Here is a 24,172-nt window from a genome sequence, read left to right as displayed (position 1 = left end):
TTGGTGCAACATCAGTTTGTGTTTATTTATTTTGTCCCCAAAGGTCCACAAGTTGTCTTTCACAGTCCTGCGTGTCGATCCCCACACAATTTCGGGGCTTTTAACAGTGACAGGAAATACACAAACAGTATAATAACACTTAAATATTGCTATCTATAAATGCTAACCTTTTCAAATAAGATCAGGACCACCTATATCCATCCTTTAACACTCATTCAGACTCTTTCAGGAAGTTGGGGTTTCCATCCGTGGTACATTCATGTGGTTTCTTACAGGCAGGCAGGCAGAAACTAGTGATAAGTGTAGACCAAACAAAGCACTGCCAAATCACATAAGCAGCTAAATCCATAAAGCTACTCTGAGATGAAAAGGCTCCCGGGTTGATTCCTCACAGGTTCAAGGAAAAACCTGGTGGGGAAACCTTTTTTTTTTCTTTTTTTTCTTTTTTAAGAAAACAGAAGCACAGAGGTGATACAAAGCTAAGAAACAAGTCAAGCTATGATTAAGAAAAGCTTATCGGCATCAGTATTTAAAGTGTTTGGCTCCAGAAGTCACAATGACTTGTATGAATGATTAGAACAACATAAATTACAGAATATTAAAAAAAAGAAACTAAAAAATTACAGTATTTTCATCACAAAATTGATTAAAAACACCTTAAATGTCATTGAAGTTAAAAAATACTGAATGACAAATATGACAATGAATAGATTTTTTTAAGTTTTGGAGCCAAACTCTTCTTTAGTTACATCCAACATAAAAGGCCCTCTGGCAGGTGATTTATTTTGGTTGTACCACAGACTGAAGTAAACTCACTTTATCGCAACAGATCATGAATAGCAAAAAAAGAAGATAAATACAATAATTCAGATAAAGTGCACAAGTGCTCGTTCAAAGAAATAAAATAAAAATAAAAGTGGGACGCACATATACATTCATCGGGAGTTCATTCACACAGACGCACAACACACAACGTTCAAGTGGGCCAGACAGCCAGTTAACACGTCAGAAACCAAAACCTCCCAAGCGGGTGTGTGCTGTTGTGTTGGTCAGCGAGTGTCGATAAGGCAGGCAGACAGCCAATTGTAAAACACTAACTTGGTCATGTGACATACCTCAGACCCGACAGAGTTCTGACAACGACAGGAGAACGCCTTTTCAAGTGTCTGAAGTGAAGGTGAAGTCTTACCGATTAATAAAGTTATTTAATCATTTTTAGGTAAAAAAAAAGTTAATATTATTTTGTGCTAGCTTTGACACTGTAGCGTTCTGCTGTTAGCTAGCTGCTAGCAGACTGTTAGCTGGATTTGCGTCGCTGCATTAGCATGTGTAACCTTAGAGACAACTTATCTTTGAATAGGCAGCCTGGAGGCAACTGTATCGCTTTCTGCATTAATGTAGCTTATAAATAAATGTAACTGAAAAAAAATGAAACCAGCAGGACTTTTTGGTTTTTCCATTTTCCCGATACATTCCTGCCTATAAAAAAAAGCTTCACAGAGCTTTATTCATGAAATGCTCAATGCTTTAGTGCTGATGTGTGGAAAGCAGACAAACCTTCACTCTGGGTTGTCTTTTTTTCTCCCCGTGCTTTTCACAGTCCTTCCAGGATCTGTCATGTCATTGTCAGAACTCTGTCGTTTACTTCTGTAACAGTGACCCTTTTTTAAAAATCTCTATGTCCATTCCCCTCCTCCTCCTCCTCTGTGCAGTGAAAGCGAGATTCAAGTGCAGCTTCATCCTCCAAAGTAAACTTTAACTTTCACAAGTGTTACAGAAACTTGCTGCCCTTTTACGACCGTCCACACAAGGAATGGCTCATGCAGACTCATGCACACTGCAAATAATACAATTTCAAGGTCGTCCGAATATAAATAGAGGAAAAATGTCAAAATAAAGCCACAATAACTGAGTACAAAGTCCACATTCATTCACACGTTTTTAAAAACACCCTCCTCATCCTCGGCAAGCATCCTCTGCTTTCCCAGCAATCACCATCTCTCTGCTGTGCTTGGTGACGTTTCACCGTATTTCATAATTTCAGTTCTCGTGGAAAATTTGTACCTCTTGTGTTTTTTTTTTTCTTGCTCTCTCTCTCTTTTTTTTTTCTTTTTTTTGCTTAAGTAGCCAAGGCATTTTGCACCAAGGAGTAAACATAAATCATCATCTTATAAATCTCAGAGGTAGAACCCTGACAATTTGCTCAGAGAGTAGATTGGCAGGTAGAAAGAGAAGACAGACCAACGTAAACAGATGCTGTCTGTGTTTAAGACGGTGTCTGTGAGTCGCAAAAGCAGCAAACGAGAGATGACACGAGGAAAAAAAAAAGCTGTGACAAGTTTAAATGTAAATGTTCGGGGTTGTTTCTGTGCAATCCTGAGAGCTGCTTTTCTCTCAGACGTAGAGGATGACGTTGCTGTCTGCAGGACAGTGAAGGCCTTCGGTGGAGGGGTTCACAGCTCGGCACGAGGGGGGCTGGGGCTGCTGGCCGGCCGCCGGGTGACAGCTTTTCGGGTGAGGAGAGTCGCAGTCGTCCGACGTCAGCTCTGCGATGTCGTCTGACTGAGTGTCTGACATCTCCAGGTCGCTGCGGATGCTCTCCGGCTGAGCCAGGGTGACGTCTCTGAGCCCCTCCCTGATTGATGTTCCTGGTGACAGCCCCAGTGCCGAGCCAGACAACGCCCCGCCCCTTCTGGAGCTGCAGTCCTGAGGCTCCTCCCCTCCTGAGGCGGTCGCCATGGCAGCACAGCCCGGATGCGGGGTTAAGTCCTCTTCGCTGGTCAGGCAGAGATGGCTGGGTTTGGTCTCAATGTCCACCTGGATCTCCAGGTTGGTGCACTCCCTGCAGAGTCACATGATTTAAAACACGTCAGTTGGTGTGAAAGAAGAAATATCAGATAAGACAACATCTACTGCACAGATTCAGCTCAAATAGGAAGCTAGTGGTAGGGTTCACCTGTAGATTGTAAATAAGATGGAAGTAGCCTCTGAAAAATGAAGCCCCTTTATGGATGTATGGTGAACCTGAAGTTTTTTAAACAGCCAGCAGGGGGCATCTAATCAGTTTCTTAAAAATGTGAGAAATTAGCTGCGCCTATCAGTTGATTTATGAGCTTGGTAAAAAAAAATTTATGAATACATCTCACCTGGTAAATTAAATCAAAATATGATTGAAACAGATGATAAAGTAGGGTATGCACTAGGAAAGAAAAGTGTTGCTCAATAACAATGAGGTTAAAAAAAGTTTTATTCTTTTCTGCCTTAAGATGCAAATAACTTGCTGTAATTTTCCATGTTTTAGAGGCAAAATCCGTCAGGTTACATCACCAGCTACACAAAAACGCCCGCACATAAATGCAAAGCTCAATTTCACAGAACCTGCATGCATGGGTTGTTAAAGAGAAAGATTAGAAACAAAAGGAACACCGATGACTTGCTTTAAGAGCAGCTGCAGACCTTTCTGAAGCGATAAGATGTCATGATTCATTTCATGTTAGTGCCTGTTAAAGTAAAGCTCTATATAATCTAGAGAAAGATCGACACAGCTTTAGAAGACGGCAGCATGATATCATGGTGTAAAACTGCCAAGTCCACAGATTAGTTTTAATGCTGTTATCTCAACCACATCAAATCCCAAATCTGCTGGAGCAGCAGAAGGAGAGAGAAGAGAAGTTTCCTCTCTTACCTGTCAGGTAGAGTGTAGGAGGAGATGATGGATCCGGCCATTCCTCGGGTGCTGGCACAGTCGCTCCCGGCTCCCAGGCTGCCCGTCTCTCTCTGGGCTGATTCTTTGGCAAGTTCCCCTGCTTGAACCTCCAGCCTGAAGCATTAAAATGCCCACATTAGCATTAAACATCAACCAGCATTTGCACAGCATAAATAAAAAAAATTACATTCATTGGTACCAAAAAACAAGCCTTGTACTCTTGAACTCTTGAGCTTTAGTTACTTCACCCCTTCCATCCTCACCTGCTGTACTTGCTTGTGCGAGTCCCCAGAGCGCCACTGGCCAGGGTGTTAAAGTGTGGCGTGTCGCCCAGAGTCCCTGGGGCTACAGAGAGCCCCTCGCTGGGAGAGGTGGTGCTAAGACCGCTGACCGCCCCTTCCAGACTGCTCTCACCGAGGCTCGGAGACTTGAGGGCTCGCCAGGCGTCCGCCACTGCGTGATTGTACAGGAAACATTAGCTTAAGTTTAAAGACGCCAGCAGCTACATCCACTTTGCTGAAAATGTTACCAGCTCAGCGTACCCACCTGTGATTGGCCCGTCGTCCTCATCAAAGTCGATCCGCACACCACGCCCTTTTCCTCTGCTCACACCACAACCACCTCCTCTGCACAGAGAGATGGGCACGACTCCGTACACGTAGGCCAACATGATGGGCACACCGATGCCTGTGAGAGGGGCAAAGCCAAGCAAACACACGTCTAACACCCGTTTGTCTAATTTTAATATCGCTCGACGTATAAAATTTCACAGAAATAAAAAACAAAAAAAAAAAGTGATTTATTGTGTCTTTTTCTTGGCTGTTATTTTGCTTTCACATATGATGAGGCACAAAGAATCAACTGTATAAACTGCAGCAAGACACAGATTACGCTGGTTTCTTCAAAACAGCTCTTGCTTGTTGTGGTTTTGTTGCAGGAATTATGACTTATGCAAGAATAAAGAAAGAAAAAGAGAAGGTGAAATAACACCTTTCATTATCCAGAAACATGCAGTACTTTTCATGTCGCATCAAAGCTCTTTCCTTGTTTGAGGCTATCACCAGTGATGTGTCTAGACAAACTGTCCTCTTTCCTTTCTTTTTTTTCTTGGCCATCATCTTCAAACGATCATGACATATAATATCTGACGGCCCCGTCGGGTTTCTTACCCACGCTGACGGCTGCGATGACAGGAGCGGTGATGATTGACAGGGCCACGCCCCCCGTGATGGCCAGATTCCTTCGGTGACGAGACGTCTTCTTCAGCTCGTAGTGGGCGTGGATCTGTGGGAGAGGAGAGGGACGCACGCTGTTTAACACAAACGCTTCATGACAAAGGAGGAGGTGGTGGTTAATGGATATCTGGCGTTTTGGTGAATCGAAATGACAAGAACGTAAACACAGAAATTATCCAATTCACTGTGATTATTTACAGGTTTTATGATCAACTATAATAACAGCGAATACGTTTTGGGATGTGTGCTGCTCATTTATCACTGTTTTTGTTGTTTCCTACTTGTTTTCTTTATGTTTCAATAGATTTGTAATTGATTTTTAGCTCATAGAAGAGCTTTATTGTCTATGTTGCCATTGCTTGACTGGGATACAAAACAAGCAGCTCTTATTTCAAAATTATGTTGAAATAAGCCGATCTTTGCTTTTCACTTGATATCTTTAGTTCCTCCTAACTCACACAGGAACTCGGCTACGAGTCAAATTTCCCGAGAATCCCCCAGATTTATGTTTCTACATCTACGTGCTTTTTCAGTGTCGGTGGTGTAACCGAGGACATGGCTCTTTTGTATTTTAGGCAAATTCAAAGTATATGAAATATCAGACGTGTAATTCTTGTGTTGCTGCCATGCTCTTCTTGTGGGACAAACACTTCAATCTGCAGCTGCTTGCTAACAAAAACACAGAAAAACAACTATGAGCCCATTTCGCTAGGCCTCATTGAGTGACATTAAAGCAAGTTTTCCCTGCAGGGATTTGCCCCAAATTACCACAGAGGTAATATATTACTCTGAAACTTCAAAGTTTCCTTCTCAAGAACTGAATCTGTGTCGCGACTTGTCGTAGAGGAACAAAGACTTCCTGGAAGGTTATTAACTACCTGAGATGGCACGCCTGGAGAAATTTCAACACGAGGGAAAGAAACAGAGTGGGTGAGCCGCTGCGTAGCTCTCAAACAGGCTTTCATAAGTTTGCAGTTTCATTGTTATCCACAAGAGAGCGCTGTAGTATGTTAATGCACCACAAATCTCCTGACAAACGCCCACTGTCAGTTTACTCCACTCTAAATGAGGGGCTGTTGTCTCTTACTAAATACAATTTTTTCCTCTGACAATAGAAAAGTATAGCCATCTGTGAAAAAACATGACACAGCTGTGATTTACAGGAACAAAAGGAGACTTTAGAGGCTTTAAAAAAGCTGTTTTCTTTTTTATATATAGAATGAATGAGGTTTTTACTTAGAATAGAAAGAAAAAACAAAAGAAACAGAGTTTTTCTACATAAGAGGGAAAGCTTTGAACTAAATAGGAAGCAGAAGGAAATGAAATTCACAGTGTTTCTATTTTACATCGTATGACGCTTTCACACAGCAGCCTAAGTTTAACTACATCTATCAGACGGGGGCAGGACCGAGGTCTGTGTGGAGGTCAGTGTGAATGGAAAGTATCTGGTGATTCTGATGGGATCTGAAAGTGCTTTTCGTCATTTCTAGAAAACTTCTGACGCCGCGCTGAAACTTAGAAAAGATTTTGGTTCTGCAACGCTGTGCATTCCAGATCGTCACTGAAGCAGGATTGTGAAAGAGTGACTGCAGAAGTGCTGCTAACTGTTTAAGTGTGTCGCCACATCTGTGTGGTTTGTGCTTCTGGTTTCTTTAGCTGTGCGGATGGTTGATAAACGTCAAGTGGCGAGACCTTACAGATAAAAAAAAAAAAGGTGCCGCTTGGCGTGAAAGACACTTAAAAATCCACTTTGTAGACAAAGTGCAGCTTTAGATTATAAACAGTTTCACAACATGTTGAAGTTTCCATTTAGAGAGCTTCTATTTCCTTTTATCGACTCGTCTATGAAATACTTCAAAACTGAGTGAGACATAAACAGGAAATTAATTTTATTTTGTAACTTTTAAAAAAGTATCTAGAATTAGAATACACGTTAAATATTGTGTAATTATTTTCTCAGATAACTAATTAACCATGTGTCTGAACAGTGAAAAATGCCAGCCACACGTGCCTGAACCCTCCTGGGCTGTGTAAGGTTAGCACTTAGTCCTGGCTGATCCTAGCCTCTCCCTGTCTGAGGAGTTCAAGTTGCGTCTGTCTGGCTGCCAACGTGCAAAGCAAACAGACTTAGAAACTCATCTGTCCCAGCTGTCATCAGCCCTTGAAATGACTCACTATGTTCTTCATGTTGCCTTTTTATTCTGGATTCTGGGACATTTATTGTTTATTTAATATCATTGATACTTGAAAATCAGGTTCTGTAAGACTGCCACTGCTGATATAAATATATATATTAATTCAGCTTAAATGCACTGTGTAAAAACCTTCTTCACAGTGAAGCTGAACGAGCACAAAAAAGTAAAAATCTAAAGAAAAGTGACCTCATTCATATTTCTGCAGGTTTCTCACCTTACGGCCGACGTAAACTGGGATGCCGATGACCATGGCGGGAACAGCGATGCCTGCGATGAGAGTGATGCCAACCGGAGCGCCGATCAGAGTTCCCAACTGCCACAAAATCTTCTTCTTCCTGCTCCACGGCTTCTTGCCCCAGAAGGTGCAGCCAGATGGACTGATGGAGGGAAAGAGGGAAGAGAATGCACAGAGTTAGGTATCTACATTTGAAGGATCAGACGCAGGTGTGTAAAGTTGAACAGCACGTGTGAGTACCTGAGGTAGTGCAGATCGGAGATCTCCTTCATGCAGAGCCAGCAGAACTCGCAGCCGCAGACGGCACAGGTCATGTGATTGCAGCTCCCGTCGTTCATCTTGATGATGTAGGCGCCACAGCGGGGGCATGGCTTGATGTCATCAGCTGGAGACAAAGAGATGAAATATGAGCTTAAGAGGTGCAGGGACGTTTTGTTTAGTGTGAGAATGTGTTTTTATTCAGTCTATTACGAGGGGAAATATGTCATTTTTTTATTAGAAGATGAGCTTAAAGAGAACGACCACAGATAGCATTTCAGCCTTTTCTAACGCTTCAACCATCAGTTAACCTTTAAGGGAAGAAACTGTGGCACCGCAGGTGTGGATGCAAGTGTTAGCGGTTCTCTGTCTCTTTGTGTAAGCCCCGTCCATATCCCACTAAACTGCTAAGAAATAAGTTGGATGGACACCCATCCTGCATATCAAAGCGTCCTCCAGTCGCCGGTCTTTTACAGCTATTATAGGCATAGAAGGATTAAAACAATAAAACACAATATATGTTTATCCAATAATGATGTGAAACTCTTGATCTTTGTTTTTACTTATTATTGTCTCTGGAGGAAATGACACTACACCCACGGTGTGGGTAGTGTCTGTATTAAAACAAAAATTCCAGTAAATCGTTTTAACACAATGTCAGGTGCAGTTTTTAACAGGAAGTGGAGCTGGTGTGTTGTTGTGGAAAACACCCTGGGAGGAAAACAGCAAACGGGACAAACTGAACGTAACACGCAAATGTGAGGTGGAAAACAGACCCGTGTCATCTCCAAGCAAACAAGTCTCACTGGGATTACTGACCATCATCAAAGAAAGCCAGAGCAGTAGGACAGAAGCACCCACACAATAGCAGGAAATCACAAACGGTACTCGAGCTTGGCTTTAATATTCTGGCTTCATTTCATCATAAGGCCAAACTAGGAAGCCTGTGTGGGTGTCTGCGTCATTTCTGCCTGTCCAAACTAATATATAACCCTGGAGTTTCCAGACCAGTCTAAACAAGTCTCACTTTTCCACATTAGTTTCTCACATCTTTCAACTTTCTTTTTCTTGATGAAAAAGAAAAATCGAATTAGAACTTAAATAACAGAAAAACTCCAAAAGTGCTCTCTTTGGGTCTTTTCCTGAGGGTAATAAGCTCAAACCTCATTAGAGTAATGGATCATTAGGCTCGCTGCGGCACTTTGTCCTCTAATGCATTTTGAGTCAATTCGCTGTGAGTTTGAATTCTGGTTGCAGGGAACGCTCTCTGCTCTTTAAAGGGCATTTTGGCATTTTAACTTGAAGTGACTCTGGCAGATGTGGTTGATGTGTGCGTGTAGGAGTAGTTGTTATTGTTGCTGCGCTCTGTATTCTGCTGACATCACTCTGCTGCTCACTCCCTCTGGTATCTCGCTTTCGTCCTCTCTTTCTTCCCCTCCTCTCTCTTCATCTTATCTCTATATATTTCCCTCCTTATCATATCTTCTTTTTCTCCTCCTCTCTGTGTTTGTCTGAATCCCGTTGACTAAGCAGCAGGTATCAGCAGACAGACAGACAGGCTGACACAGAGGGAGAAGCCTGGAGTTTTTTTTATGAGTCAGTTTCGGGTGCTTGGATTGTTGTCCGTCCTTCTGAAGCGTTGGCACAGAGAGGCGAAACTGGAAGTGGCGAATTAAAGAGAGAGAGATGAGGGCAGCTGGAGAGATTTCCCTAATAAATGTTTAATCAAAACAGGATTAAAGGCGCGCATGCAAGTAAGAATGTTTGCACACGAAGGCTGTTGTTTGTCTGTAGAGATTTTCATGATTGTATCTATTATCACTACAACAAGTATGTTAGGGGACAAAATATACAGTTTTCTTGCTAAGAGCTGGATGATAGGAGGGAGAACCAGTTAAATATGAACCAGCAGCAGCAACGGGAGTTAGCTTAGCACTGAAACTTCAAATTGACCAATTAGCATGTTCGTTGGAATATTTCTTTATTCCATGTAAAACAGAACAGCAGAAGTGAGTCTAAAAATAGAAAACTGGGAAATGAGCTAGCATTCAGCATTTCTAGTTCCCTTTTAGGACCAAATACGCAAGTAACATCCATTCTTTCAATGCTTTAACAAGCTAAATGTGGCTGAGAAAGCTGCTCTGAACATTCGGCTCAGCAGAGGAGTTACGCTGCACCTGTGGCATAGGTACACATTTCAAACATACGGGCTAAGGGCCTGGAAAAGCTCGCCAAAGGCTACAGATCGTCCCACTGGGCGGTTTTAGGAAATGTGACAACTGGAAAAGAAACGGAGAACACTATTGCTACAATATTTAGTTATTTAAATATAAAAAAGAGACATGTTCTGTTTTTATTCACAGTAATTATGAATTAAATGAACTGCCGGTATATTTTAACTTCTTGGGATTTCTTTGCTACAGCTATTTTGTTTTATAATGTAGAAAAATTGAGACTTTTCCTTGAATTAATGAATAATTGCGTAGTTAAACCTCTAGGGAAACAGGTGTGTCTTTTTATATAATGTTAGTATTAGGCAACACTGTAGTTTCACTGGGCTACAATATAAAAAAACCTAAAGATAAAAAACTTACTTCAACTTACAGCTGAACCGTTTCTGAGTCTTAAAAGAGAAATTACTCCAAAACTTTGATCTAATAAAGTTTAGACTGAGAAATGTTTTGGTGTTGTTTCAAATGCAGGCTGACAGGATGCACAGCACCGCAGTCTTGAAACTATCAAGTGAAGAAACTGTGATATAAATAGTGCCTCATGCTTGATTGAACGCTGAACACTTCCTCCAGCGGTGGGAACACTGAGAGCCTGGTACGACTGACGCGAGACGAGTTTGACTCAGCGCTTTGACAGACTGAGAAGAGATGTGACAGAGACAGACAGAGACAGAAAGTTCTCAGAGGTGTGAAAGTATTTTCAGGATGGAAACGCTGGTGAGAAGATTTTATCTGCCTGCACAAAGCGCGCAGACATCCGCACACATCCCTCTTTGACTCTGTGTTGTGTCTGTGATTGACACTGGTTTGTGAGGCTTCAGGTACTCACCGGGTCCTTGCTCCTGCGTGTAGCTGGGCGAGTGGTTGCTGTGGGTGTGCAGAGATTGCGCCCTCTGCTGGCGGGCCGAGTCGCAGGTCTGGTTGGGGTGCCAGGCCTGTTTGCAGTGGTAGCAAAACTCCGCGCCGCAGCCTTCTCTGCGACAAACCAGCCGGGGACAGCTGGCACAGCCCGAGGCGATGACGGCGAACCTGAGAGGAACAGACGGAGGAGGGACGTTCAAACAAATGAGTCAAATGACAAAGTCAGAAAAGTTTTGAGGCCCTAATTGGAAAATAATAACGCTCAAGGCGGTGTTAAGAAGCTCAAACTGATTAAATGGGTTGCTGGTGCTGTTGATCCCACTGAGAATTAATGTCCCAAAATGCTGGGCCATATGTTTGAGTCTGAGCAATTCCCCCACATACCATCCACACCTATAACTGAACAGCCATGCGTAACCTGCAGAGCACAAAATCTGCAAAAACACAACATTAATACTGCAAGCCACACTTATCCCTTCGCACACCCATCCACACTTTAAGCTCTTTATCTGTCGCTCACAACAACACATTGAGGTTTATTTGGGGTACAGGATGTTACTCAATGACGCTTCAACTTTTGCAGACTGCTCACAACATCTCTTCGTGCTATCTGTGAACATAGAAAACTTGGTGCTAAACTTTGCTAAAAAAAGAATTACAGTGTGTTTTACAGTCAGCAGTAACAAGTGCTAAATGTGGCCATTGTAACACGTCACATGCGGTTTGTGCTCTGTCTCTTTCTGATGTGACAAACAAAAACGGGGACTCTGACTGAGAGACGCTGCACACATAAGAGTCTGTTTGACACTAATTTAAACCATTAGGCTTTAATAAAGAATACTCCTGATTAGCAACTGAGGTCATAAACGTGTAGAAAGGGGATAAAAAAACCTTCTTAAAGAATCACACTTTTTGCAACACAAGTAGTCTCCCCCTGCTGGCCATTGAAAGCAGTGCAGATTTAACTGTCACAGAATCGCCATCAGGCTTTTCAATACAGTCCGAGGTCTTGATGCGCGAGTCATTGGTGCATTTTATTTTTGCAAAGATGATTTTATGTCTTATTGATCTAATTTAAATCTAATCTCTTAACAAAAAGAGCTTAACTTTTGCCTTTATTCTGAAATATTTAAATTGAAGTTGGCAGAAAAATCAAGCTGCAATTTCGCAGCGGCGACTAATGGACACATTACGTAGCCTAAAAGCCCTCTGTAGACTGAGAGGAGAGAGAAGATTTGATCAATAGAGCAATCACTTACTAACATCACTGAGAGAGAAGGGAAAAAAGATGGGATGAGGTCAATCGATACGGATTTCACAAAGTACGATAGTGAGAATAGAGACGGAGAGCAGCAGAGTGCTAACTGGGAATATACAGCTGTATTGGAGTAATGACACAAATGTGTTTCGCAGTAAGGCGGTCAGATTGGGAAACCAGCCGTTGCTTTGCGCTAATCAAGATCGGAACTTGAGGTAGAAATAAACCTCCTAACTTCTACAGCACAGTGCAGAAAACTTAAACCACTCTTCATTTCTTTATATCTTGCTAAGAAAAATGGGAAAGATGGTACAGAGATGAATCAAAATGTGAATACATGAATGGAAATACAGTATATGAGGCAAAATTTTTCAGCCCAGCTCTTGTGCAGTTTGGTACACCTCCGCCTTTTCTCTCTGTTCCTTCCCTTTCCTTAAGAATGGCTTCCTAACAGCTAACCTCCCCGAACATCATATTAACTGAATAGTGAGATATATCACTCAGATGCTGTGTCGTTTTTTAGACCTGCTACTTCTTCTTTTTTACACCACTTGTCTAGTTTCCTCAAATTTTCTTAAGGACACACTGCACACCCTGCTGAGATATGCCTACTTTTCAGCCAACAGCACCTCATTGGTCCAAAAATACTATTTTATGCCTGTCAAACTGTTTTTTTTTGGCATTTTATATTGATTCAACTAAGGAAATTAGAACATATTTTTCTTTTTGTTGAGTTTTGGGCCTTTTTTGTGCTTGAATGATTCATAGATTAGTTTTAAGGAAGCTTAAGAATCATAAAACATTCCTCTAAAAACAGTCAAGTACAAGGATTGGACTGAAAATGAGTGAAAAAGTAGCCAATGTACAAAGAAATACTTTGATAAACTTTCAGAAAATCTGGAGAATTGTTATTCAAGACCACTTCAACACTTTATTCTAACTTAACCTTTCCCTTTTTATGTAATGACGGTTAAGCAGCACACGTTTAAGGAAATAATGTTAAATATAGCCAAAGCACGGCACGTTGGAGATGATGAGGACGGAAATGAAAGAAGAGTGAGATACTGAGATAGGAGCGAGCGTCAGTCACAGGAGAAATCACAAAGGATGGCTGTCATAAAAGACTGTCAAACAGAGAAGAGAAACATGTTGGGGGAGTGCAAACAAAAGCAAGCAGGGATTTTAAAATAATTCCCTCCCTGAGAAAAACAAAGGTTCTGCCACTTTTCCACATGGTAGCTGTGCTTTTACGTCCCTCTATCGAGAAGAGGAAGAACGTTGAAGAAGCGATAATGCGACAAACTTGTAATTGTTTTGGCATGCCTCCAACACGCCAACTTCAGCGTGTCCCTCGTTACCACCTCTGCAAGCGGTGTGACAGGCCTGCTCTCAGGACTGAATAAATTAGCAGATATCTGAGCCGACAACAGCTCGCTTCCCCGGACAAGATCAGACAAGAAGTGGCATTTCTGCAGAACTGCAGAGACACTTCAGCCTGCATCTGTTGAGACGTCGGCAACGCTTCCATCTCCAAAACATTTATCCACAAAGATTATTCAGAGTTCATCTATAACAGTAGTGCAATATCTTAAAAACTACCCACATTGATTTCATGCTGGTCCCTTAACTGGCTTAATGTTTAAACAAGTGCATAAACTTTGGATCTAAATGATGCAAATAAAAACACAGACATGCTGATTTTGCATTTCTTTCAGTAGCATCAGGACTCTGGTTCGAGGTCTCCTAAACAGCAGCAGAACAGCAGAGAATCACATGAGTAATAAACAAGCTCGGTTTGTTTACATTTTTTATAACTCAGTCTAGTTGCTACATGAAAAACCCCCATTTGTCCTCCACTGGGAACCTTCCTACCACTTTTATAATTTTCCTGTGTATTTTCAGTGGTCATACACAGAGACGTGTTTCCAGGAAGACAAACAGTCAAGAAACAAAGACCTGCTTTCACCTAAATGCTACTGCTAGCAAGTATTTACAAGGACAAAATATTCCAGTTTGGAAATATTTTTTTTTTCAGGCAACGTGATGAAACTGGGAAATGATTCCTGTAGAACCAACAGGTGGATGGTGGGGCGGTGGTGGAGTTTAAACAGCAGGCAGCAATGCAGGCAGGGGGAAAGATCGCCAAATTGGAGGGGTGTGATGTAATGTTATGTACTTGAATTGCATTGCAGCGATTTTCTAGTCTCACTGGCCATTCAAAAGGCTTTAACCGTACACTCGCACAGCTCTTGAAATACGTCATCTAGCTCACACCCACAGACTGTTTGAAATCAACATGCAAGTGTTCGGACTGTGGGAGGAAGTACCAGGAGGAAACCCACGTAGGCTCAGCAAGAATGTGCAAACTCCACAAGGAAAGGCCTGGAGGTTTGAGCTAGGAATTGTCTTCCTGTAATGCAACAGTGCTAACCGCTGTGCCGGCCCAGAGGTGTGTTTTGATATTTGATGTGAGGAGAGTGAGTGTGTTCAAAGCTATGCCGCTTGAGTTGACTGCTTGAACTAGCTTTAGACTTGCTCACATTAGTGAAGGAAGTAAGGTTGCTCGCTTATTTGCAGGGGTCACCACAGCAGATGGACGCATGTTTACATTTGGCACTTCCAGACAGCACGCTCCTATTTATCCAGGCTTGCATCCGGCACCAGGAGTATACTCTCCTCCCAGGGAACTTTCACGTGTAAGGGAAGTGTATTAACCTGCACACCACAGACCCATTGCAACAGGCTAAAATTGCAGTGGCAAGTTACTTTGTTGCCTATCAGTACATGAAAGGCACATGTAAGGCACATGAACTCTGGATGATAAACTACATTTTGGCACTAGATTACAAAAGAAAGGCGTTGTGCGGATTTTTTTAGTAGCTTGAGGCTTGTGATTTTTCCTAAAATGAGAAATATTAACCTTATGATTGCGCTACAGTAGAAGGCAGAGCATCACCAAAGCGTTTGAACACAGCGAGCGTGTGTGCACGGCCTATAAAGCGTTTCTTTTTACAAGTAATTTGTCCTCGGGTAAACATCTGGCGCTTTAACTGCTAAATACAGCACAAGTCTAAACCTGTCCTTGACTCAAACAAGCCTACAAAACTGCTCTTTTTCTGGCTAACTCTGGACAGGCTGTGGCACAAAGTGCAATTTCATTTATGGGACAGATGCCACGCCAGCGCCGTCTTTTTATTGGTGTATTCTGATGCAGCGCAGTCAGCGAATCAGGACTCATGTTTCCAGGGTGGAAAATGGTTGGGTGGGGTTGGGGGGAAACCACAGACAGAATGGGACAAAAATAAGTAAAACAAAAAGGAGATGTGAGATAGGCTAAAGGGGGCATGTAAGATCACGAGCTGAGATGTAAATCTGTAATAACACATGACGGAAACAGAGGAAGAGAGGGAGGAGAAGCGGGGGAGTCATAGGAGTGCTAACATGCTGAAAGGAAACGTGCTCAGACACTCCTGTCAGTGTTCGGCTTCAATGGGAACCACCTGGGAGTGAAACCCTTAACCACACACGCAGACACATGCACAGCAGGAACCGGGATAAACCGACACCAGCATGAAGTCATGGCTCATCAGTCTGACTCACACAGATACACGAAAAACACGAGTGTTCGTTACATCTCAGTCCGAGACGAAGGCACAGAAATTCAGTCCGGCGACTATGTATTGATCGGTTTAATTAAGTCCCAACTCCTGTTACCCTTGGCAACGCTCCTTTTATGCCGCATCGATAGTCACCATGGCAACTGACAGCCAGGGACAGTCTTTGTTCTCACTGGATGCTGAGGTCTGACAATCAGACGGGTCGGGTCCTCATTGGCCAGATAAGAAGAGCGGGTCAGAGGTATCCCACTGTGATATGACGGTTATTTAAAAATACAAAAGATTCACTCAAAACCACAGACTGTGTGTAACAGACGGGTGTAGCCACCATGACATCACCCACTGATTTTAAAGCTTCAACATCAGCATTATAGTCACCCCCATCTTGGAGTTTATTAACCGGACCTGACACTGGAGGATGGATCCGCCTAAGAAAGGAAAGCGTACCCGGCTTTGTAAATGGGACCATCATTTTTTAAATTAACATCGCACCATGCTTATAAGGGCTTCAGACCATAAACCTATCAGGAAAGTGTTTACACAGGTCACAGATCGAGTGAGAAGTAGGGTTATTTTTCAAGAGACTTCAGCACAGCATGCTTTCTTGTTCTTATTGTGCAGGTTTAAGTCACTTCCTCGTTGCAACCGCTTTTCACACGGTCTGTGGATGGCACCCACACAAAACTCCTACATTTCCCAAATAAGCCTTTAAGTCACTAATGATGACTAAAAGCACACCTAGAATTCAAGCTAAAATGTTAAAACTGTGACAAAACAATTTCCCTGTGAGGATTATTAAAGTTCCCCTGATACCTGATGCTTATCTGTGTTTTGATATTTTGAGGTTTTTAGCTTTTCCATCACCTCAGGACAACAGCGTCTTTCAAGATTCATATGAGATTGTGCGATAGGCTTAAAAACACAGTAATCATCTGGTGTTTTTCTCTGTAACTCCCGGCTTCATCGCGAAGCTCATCACACAAACAGACTGAAAGCAGTAAAGACTGGTCTGCCCACATTAGGGCAGCAGAGCAAGCTGCACACGCGACACTCGCGCATTATCCTCCTATATACAGTTGCCTATTTATATGCCATTCCTCCTGAGGTAAACATCTGGCTCCTTCGCTGCTAAATATACCACTGTTTCCCCGCGCTAACGAGAAAAGTTTGTCTCAAACATCTGCCTCCCGCAGCCAAAAGCGTCACTGATGAGAGCTGCGAGACAGAAGATATTAAAAGATGTTAAATCAGTGCTCCATTAAAGCTGCCGAAACACTTCAGAGGAGAGGAGAAATTCAGGGTAGGCTTATAATTTCTCTACTGATACTCCTTCCTGTTACACGCTGTCATCTGATGCACTTTCATTTGCAAGTATTGATCAGTGCAGTTAGTTTTACTACCTTAATAGTTCAGAAAGACAAAACGGAAAAATCCCCTCTAGCCCAAGAGAAGAGCGAAAGTGAAAGCTCTTTTTTTTTTCCTTTGTTGGTCTTCTAACCACAATGGTGACATTTACCAGCATTTTACTCACCTGCAGGGGGGTGAGGGAGGTTGTGAAAGTGTTAGCTGCAAACAACTGTCCCTTTTGACGAGGGTAACGGTGCATAATTTACACAATCCACACTGATTATTTGTTCACTTGTCACTTAGACCGTTAACTCCGATCAAATGTCCAATAGAGAAAAAGATAAGATAGAAAAACCAGGTCACATTTACATAACTTTCCCTGAAGACATACACTCTCTCACACACACACACGGTGCCCATTCTCAGTTATAAACACTCGATTAACAGCTACGTTCAAGAACTTCACACTTTTTTTTTTGACCGTTTTCGGTTGACGCCTCGTCTCCAGTGAGCAACAGTCTGAAACTGCCTTTATCTCTCAGGTGTGTGTTTGCATGTGTGTGTGTGTGGGTGTGCGCTGCTTTCTCCCCTCTCTCCAGCCCTGCTTGTTTGTGGTGAATAACAATTTGATCTCGTCTGATGTAAAGAAGAGGCTGAGTCACTGCTGCCGTCAGACAGCGGACTGTCCCTGTAAATATGTAGGTCAGCAGCAGTCGACCTCTCCTTTAGTGATACTGGTAATACACACACACACACACACACACACACACACACACACACACACACACACACACACACACACACACACAGACACACACACTTTGGTTATGGTTTATTTTTACCAGAAAACTGGACTAAATTACGTCTGTCCCAACCTCCGTTAGCTCCTGCTGTTCTTTTTTCCACCAGGGCAGGCCAAAGTGTTCTGTCACAGCTGTCTGCATCCAGAGATACTAACAGGTCTATGCAGGTCTTCTACAGGAGACATCAGCCTCTCCTTTACTTTCAGAGACACAGTTTGAACAGGTTAAGCTAACAGGAGAGGCATGTTTCAAACAGACCCAGAGGGAGCCAGGAGACTCATTAAAGAGCTCTGCTTAAAAAGACATTTGCAATATCGATCAAAAAATGCCCGTTGAGGTTCATTTACATCCCCATAGAGAGTAAAACCATCCCACTCATGGATTCAGGCTCAGAGTTGAGCAAACAAGGTGCTTTGAAAACCTGAAGTGGTGAAGATGTGACAGCAGAGCTGTGACACGATATAATTATAAAGCAATTAATTCCCCACAAAGCAGCGGTGTTTCATTTGGCTGATAAAACTTTCTTTGAATATTTATTATAACCAGAGGGTGATTCATACACGTTTTCTGCTTTCTTAGCTTTTATAAAGTTGCCCAAGTTTGAGTTAAAATGTGTTATTCTGCATTTATGGTCCTCACAGGTTTTTATCTCATATTCTAATAACTTCCTGTCTGGGCAAAAGTAAAATCATGCTGAGCTGAAAGGCACAATGTGTGGCTGCCAGCAATCATGGATCTGCTTCCTGCACCAGCACAGATGAGCTATAGATTTACTAAAGTAAATAACATCAGTGTGTAATGGTCATGAGGTCATTCCTGACTGTAAAAGTAAAGCAAACAGAGCGTAATGAGAAGAGAAAGGGTGAAAATGAGTTCATTATCCTTTTAAACGCCACAAAGATTGATTTTAAAGATAAATGTTATCCCAGCTTTGTAATACATACAATTACATTACATATAAATGTAAGAAACAGCCAGTGAACTGACTGATTTCATGATGAACGCACAATATATATATATTTATAATAGGTCTACAAGTGCTTGTTAATCCACCACATACTGCTCTAAAAGCTGCAAAGTCTGGATGAAAGTGCATGCAACTGCTTAAAATCTACTTTTAAAAAATTGGAAAAAGAAGTTTACATATGCCATTAATCCTTGATTATTTTACCTCTTTGAAACAATGCTATACTTGAACTTTATGCACGTAAACACACAGATTATGTGCATTTGCAAACTAAAAAAGGACATTAAAAAAGTATTAATCGTAGCACGAGATGCCTCATCGTTACAAATGTAATATTTCTGCCTTCAAAAGAATAAACTCGTTTTATATAAATGACTCATGACTCCCATGCACGGCTGTACTTTCACAGCCCACAGACTTTCTAAAGCTACTGAAATGAATACAAGAGTGAAAATACTGCATTTTGTTTTTAGATTGTGCCAAATCTTCATTTATTGGGACAAAAATCAGTAACTAATAAACAAAAACCAAAGAGAAACAAATGCACATAAAGGCCCATATAATCAGAGATTTATATAGCTTTGGCTTCCCTCTGTAACAATACCTGTGTTACTATACAAAACCAAAGCAGAAGAATATCACTGAAAATCTGCGTTCTGTCTTCCCACACGGACAGACACGCACTCACGCACACAAACACAAACACAATGAATCACTCCTGCTTTCTATGATGAAACAAACGCCTCTCATTTGTTCCAGAAACCTAACCAGAGCAGCGACGCTACCTCTAAGCCCATCTGACGCTCCCCTCCTCTGACCACAGGGCCACCTCTCAGGCCTCTGACCCACTTACAGCTTCTCCTCTACTTTGAAATTTGAGCCCTCGCTCTGCGTCTTTCCTTCTCTCTCAAACTGGTCGGCTCAAAGCAGTTCCTGTTTAGTTTAACCCAGACAGAAAACTGACGTGAAATCTGAAGTAACACCCTTATCTGAAATTGCAGAAGAAAGAGTGAGCAAATAACGTTTAACAGTAACCGACTGGGCAATCTCGCATGTCAGCTGTTGGCCGGTAATTATAGCGGAAATCCTTTCGTTGGAGATGCTAACGTACTAATATTTATGTATGCTTATCTGATGACTTCTTCATTCAAAACCAGACGTTAACTTGAAACTCCCTAAGTTTCGTTATGCTTCCAGCTTTGGAGAAACTGATCTTCAATTTATTCTCTTTCAGATATAAAATGACTTCTGGCATTACTCAAGCACCTTCACCAGTAAACTGAAGTGCCTCTGGCTTCACTACATTTTCACTTTGAGTCTCACTCACAGCCTCGTAGTCTAGTTTCTCTTTCTCACTCTGACTTTGTTTGTTTTTTATAAATTACGCAATGTGAATTCCCCCAAAGGCCGCACAGACCTTACCACAAACGGACCAGGGCTCTAAAGCTTGATTTGTATAATCGCCTTAATCCCCCAATCAGATAACTTGATAATATTACATAAACAGGAAGACGGAAACAAAGCTGAAACTGAAGCCGGAATTTCACCTTACTGTAACTGCTCAGTCTAACCATTAGAAGAGTCATTCATTCATTCATTCAGTGCTATAAATGTTGGTTTTCCAACCCATTTTTCTTTCCACTGGTATCAGAGATATACGCATGGTATCCTTTGCCATCTGTGCTGCCACACTCCGGGTTATCACAGTAGTGCTTTACATCTCATACTCCCATTTCCTAACATTAAAAACACTATTATGTCATTAAGAAATCCATTTGAATGCAAAACTCAGCTTCTTCTCATCCTAACCAAGTAGATTTTAGTGCCTAAACATAACAGTACAGCGAGTACAAACGATACTTGTGTGCAAAGTGGAAAAAAGTCCCAAACTAGATGCAAATTGTGGTCTCCGGGTTGTCAAAGTTGGGTGTTATGTTATTGCCACTCCTCCGGTTTTACAATGTGGACTTTATTCTGTCAAAAGATACCGTTATATGTGGGCTGCGGACAGTGACAGCAAAAAACAAGTCATGCATATCTGTAGGACAGTAGTATTTGACTGCCTGGCAGGAGAATGTGGTGCATTTTACTATAAAGGATGGCACAGTGACCCACAATGACATATAGCTGAAAAAATACCATGACTGAGCGATTAGTTGAGGGACAGAGCATTAATGGTAACCACTTACTAATAAGTGAAAACTGTGGTTGTTAATTTGTTGGTTTTTGATTCCCAGTTTAAAGATCCCTGCTTCTTTATGACTGTACAAATATTTTGGGTTTTTGCTTATTCAAGAGAGAAAATAGGCCACTTAACTATGTCACCAATTTTCTGATATTTTTTCCGTCTACGACAAGAACATAGAGCTCATGAAGTGAAAGAGGCAGGAAGCTGGTGATAATATCACATGAACAGTCAAACAAAAGCACCCAGAAGTGGAACCAAGCAGCAGCATCAGAGCAAAAATGCAGATTTTATCAGTGAGACGGGGCTGAAAACACAATTTGCAGGCTCTTACCCGCAGTCGGGCGCCGGGCACCATCGGCAATCCGGATCAGAAGCGAGGCACCTCCTCAGTAGGAATTCCTCATACTTCTCCATCAGGGCCGCATCATCCAAGATGTCGGCCACCTGCCGCGGGGCCAGCCTCTCGGCACACTCGGGGCAGCTGAGCTGGACTCGGCTCTCTGTGATTTCAATGCGGAGGTACTGGCGCAGGCAGCAGAGGCAGGATCGGTGGCTGCAGCCCAGCAGCTCGGGGAGCTGGTCAGCGGGCTGACGCACCAGGCACAGGGGACACTCCAGGAGATTGGTCTCCCCGGAGGAAGCGCCTCCACCCAGAGACGGCTGGCTGGAGGAGAGTGGCTTTGAGGGGGTGCCGGAGGCTGCATCCTGGGGGGTCGTGGCGGTTGTGGCCGTGGTGGTTGTGGTGGGGTTAGCAGCAGCTGCAGCAGCTGCAGAACTCAAGGCGGAAGGATGCAGCTGTTGTTGCGTGTGGTGATGATGAGATAAAGGGGTGGCCGCTCCTCCTTTGGGGGCCCTGGTTCCCCGAGAGCTCCGTTTACCGTGGAAGAGGCTGTGGAAGGAGATGCGGCCCTGGCGCTTGCCTGGCGCACGGCACTTAGGGTTGGGAACGCCACTAACTGAGGAGTGAGGCGACTCTGAGTCCTTTTCTGATCCCATTTTTCCCCGAAGAGACAGACAGGGTCGGTTATTGTCCCCTTGTACCGAGGGACTCTGAACTACTCAAACACACACTCTATCAGACACACAAGGGCGGATTTGTCCACTTGTGTAGCCAAACTGGAATGCAAATGCTACTCCGGTTTGAGGCTGAGAAACTTGAGAAACAGTCTCCCTCCTCTTTTTTGTTTGATTGGAAACAAAACCTTATCAGCAAAACAGAGACTGAGATAACAGATAACCACAACAGAATATGAAAAGTGAAAAAAAAAAATCCACTTAGATTCCCACAGTACTTTTCAAACTTGGCAGTCAAAGCACTCGCGAAGAGAAAAAAGCCTCCAGCCTTTCATCTTTTAGGCAGATGTTAAGGTCCGACTTTAGTGTGACTCTCAAAAGATTAATGTCAGTTTCAATCAATTGCTCTCCAACAAAAACAGACAGGGCAAAAAAAGAGATAAGAGAAGAATCCAGGGAGCCTGACTCAGTCCAAATGTTGAAATAATTCCTCCGTTTTCATCCGATTCTCTTGAGCTGTATTCAGAGCGTCTCCTCCGTTCACCCTCCTCTGCTTCTTGTTGAGCACCGGCTTCTCTGAACGCTCTTTTTCTGTCAGGAAGAAGAGAGCAGGAAGTTAGTACAAAGAGCATGCTCAGTATGACACACACCTCTCTTCCCCCCGCCCCCCACCGTCTCTGCTCTTCCTGGGTTTCGATCTGATCATTAACTCCTTAGATAATCTGAACCGAGTATCTGTCTGTGCTAATTACATTTAAACCCACAAACACACACACGCACATTAATGAAATCAAATGTTTTTCTGTATGTGTTAAGTAACCATAATTGAGAGGTTAAACAGGACACATCTGGATGAGTTAAGCCACCAATTAAATCCATGACATCATCATCCAGCTCGGCCAATGGTGTGTCCTTGTGAAACCAGTCTCTCTATCGCTCTCCATCATGCTGAGCATCGCAAGCTCTTCCTCCACTTCACACTGCGCTGCTAGTGCCGTTGCCATGGCAATGCTCACTATGAGCGAGGCAAACAGCGACCCACTCTGTGGCTCTGGCACTTATGTACGCACACACAGAAACACACACGCAGCTGAGCATGAACTGCTAAATGGATTCACATCGAGACACATGTGATTGCGCGCGGGCACACACACGCACACACACTCAAAAGATGTTTTTTTTAGCTGTAATGCAGGTACAAATACACGTTGAAACACGTATGCATTCAGACTACACACAGGCACACATAAACAAGTAAATTTTTCCTATTGTCTAAAGACATATACAAACACACACACACACTCATACTTAAACATCAGATATGAAAAAGCATGGACTCACATGTTCAGTCTTGTAAAACAACAACACACACACACTATAAATGACAAATGATAATAACGCATGCACACAAACACGCAGAGTAGTAATGTAACTGCAGTATATACCAACACACAGGTAAACAGTTTTACACCCAATAAAATCCAACACAAAGATACCAAATGGCAAACGGGAGGGTTGAGAAATGAAACCAGAATGGGAGTGATTACACGTGAAGTTCCTCTAGTGGCCACTTGAGGCATCTAAAAACGAGTTAATTCCCCGTGACTCCCGTGATCGATGCGGAAACAAACATGTTTACAGCCTTTTTGGGCTCTAAGACTAGATTCTTCCTTCATAATAACGGTGAATTTCTTTTAAACACAGCCAATTAAAATGTGTTCAGGCTTAAAATTAGTGCCACGGCTGCCTTGACCGACAGACAGAGAATCCCTCCTCTTCTGGATTGATTCAGGTCGCAGGAGTTTTTTTAATGGTAGCTATACCTCTCGTTTACACTGAGCTTGGAAAAATTGGATTGAAATACTTTTCTGTCTATAAACAGAACGAGTGACAAAAACTCTCTGATTTCTCTGGAACTTTTTTAAAATAGATCTTTTTATTAGCATTTTGTTCATGTAGAAAAAGAGGACCTTTTTGCAGTTACCGGTTTTGTTTTCTTTGGTTCACCGGCCATTCGTTTTTTTTGCAATACTAAAGTCCGTTGACATCGATAACAATCTAGTAACTAGCAAAACAGCTTCTGACGATGTCTGCTGAGCCTGAATTATGCTATAGCCCCTCCCCCTCCATTCCCAACAGGAAAAAGAAAACCGGTACATTTTAAAGGGCTGTATTTATCTATCTGCAACGACCATCGCATTTCTCATCATGTATGATGTGCTGTTTTGTTATGTAGTTCTCTGACTTAGATTTTTTA

At 42.6% G+C, this 24,172-nt stretch overlaps 1 protein-coding gene across 1 annotated transcript; it reads right to left on the bottom strand.

Moving 5' to 3' along the window:
* Positions 1 to 22,394, bottom strand: rnf19b (ring finger protein 19B; the record flags this gene model as incomplete). Its single annotated transcript, XM_005945318.2, is given in 9 exon segments — positions 1 to 2,842; positions 3,686 to 3,820; positions 3,970 to 4,159; positions 4,253 to 4,393; positions 4,876 to 4,990; positions 7,351 to 7,513; positions 7,612 to 7,756; positions 10,690 to 10,889; positions 21,233 to 22,394. Coding segments are annotated over 9 exon segments (2,202 nt in total). The 3' UTR covers positions 1 to 2,394.
* Between the last annotated feature and the right edge of the window lie 1,778 nt (positions 22,395 to 24,172).

This window comes from Haplochromis burtoni, unplaced genomic scaffold (assembly GCF_018398535.1).
Source record: "Haplochromis burtoni strain Fernald_Lab_line unplaced genomic scaffold, NCSU_Asbu1 Contig_425, whole genome shotgun sequence".
Classification (NCBI taxonomy): domain Eukaryota; kingdom Metazoa; phylum Chordata; class Actinopteri; order Cichliformes; family Cichlidae; genus Haplochromis; species Haplochromis burtoni.
This window is presented reverse-complemented; position numbering and strand designations above follow the sequence as displayed.